The 1,272-nt window shown below is 65.6% G+C and overlaps 1 protein-coding gene across 1 annotated transcript in view; it reads left to right on the top strand.

Moving 5' to 3' along the window:
- LOC108510271 (serine/threonine-protein phosphatase 2A 65 kDa regulatory subunit A alpha isoform-like) overlaps positions 1–1,272 on the top strand; it is a 9,190-nt gene that overhangs the window by 2,573 nt on the left and 5,345 nt on the right. Inside the window, exons 5-7 of the mRNA XM_017839941.1 lie at positions 228–296; positions 453–587; positions 966–1,253. Coding sequence (XP_017695430.1) covers positions 228–296; positions 453–587; positions 966–1,253 — 492 coding nt within the window. The remainder of the gene's footprint in view (positions 1–227; positions 297–452; positions 588–965; positions 1,254–1,272) is intronic.

Raw genomic sequence — 1,272 nt, 5'->3', positions numbered from 1 at the left:
ATCTGTCACCACCCCAAAGTGTCCCCTGATCCATCTGTCACCACCCCAAAGTGTCCCCAGGTCTGTCTGTCACCACCCTCTGCGTCATCAAATCCACCTGTCACCACCCCAAAACGGCCCCAAATCCGTTTGTTGCTGTCTCTGAATGTCCCCAAATCCCCGTCACACTTTTAAATATCCCCAACCGCCCCTGATGTCCCCAAAACGTCCCCTCTGTGTCCCCAGAGTTCTGTGAGAACCTGTCCCCGGACTGTCGCGAGGCCGTGATCATGGGCCAGATCCTGCCCTGCATCAAGGTGAGGCACTGGGGACCTGGGGGCACCTGGGACACCTGGGGACACCTTTTGGCACCTCCCAGTGGCCTCAGGGCCCGTGGGGGTGCCCTCAGGTGTCAGTGTGTCCCTACCTGTCCCCACCTGTCCCACCTGTGCTCACCTGTCCCCCCGTCCCAGGAGCTGGTGTCCGACGCCAACCAGCACGTGAAGTCGGCGCTGGCCTCGGTGATCATGGGCCTGTCCCCGATCCTGGGCAAGGACAACACGGTGGAGCACCTGCTGCCCCTGTTCCTGGCACAGCTCAAGGACGAGGTGGGGCACCTGGGGGCACCTGGGCACACCTGGGGGCACCTGGGCACACCTGGACCACACCTGGGGGCACCTGGGGACATGTGGGGGACATGGGGGACACAGAGGGCACCTGCTGCCCCTGTTCCTGGCACAGCTCAAGGACGAGGTGGGGCACCTGGGGGCACCTGGGCACACCTGGGGGCACCTGGGCACACCTGGGCACACCTGGGGGCACCTGGGGGCACCTGGGGACACGTGGGGGACATGGGGGACACAGAGGGCACCTGCTGCCCCTGTTCCTGGCACAGCTCAAGGACGAGGTGGGGCACCAGGGACATACCTGGGGACACCTGGGGACACCCCTCCCAGAGCCCCCCAGTGACCCCCGGTGTGTCCCAGTGCCCCGAGGTGCGGCTGAACATCATCTCCAACCTGGACTGCGTGAACGAGGTGATCGGGATCCGGCAGCTGTCCCAGTCCCTGCTGCCCGCCATCGTGGAGCTGGCCGAGGACGCCAAGTGGAGGGTGCGCCTGGCCATCATCGAGTACATGCCGCTGCTGGCCGGGCAGCTGGTGAGACTGGGAGCACTGGGAGGGACTGGGAGGGCTGGCCTGGCCATCATCGAGTACATGCCGCTGCTGGCCGGGCAGCTGGTGAGACTGGGAGCACTGGGAGGGACTGGGAGGGCTGGCCTGGCCATCATCG

This window comes from Lepidothrix coronata, unplaced genomic scaffold, assembly GCF_001604755.1.
Source record: "Lepidothrix coronata isolate B3197 unplaced genomic scaffold, Lepidothrix_coronata-1.0 Scaffold593, whole genome shotgun sequence".
In the NCBI taxonomy this organism is placed as follows: domain Eukaryota; kingdom Metazoa; phylum Chordata; class Aves; order Passeriformes; family Pipridae; genus Lepidothrix; species Lepidothrix coronata.
The sequence above is the reverse complement of the archived record's forward strand: the minus strand, read 5'-3'. Positions and strand labels throughout refer to the sequence as shown.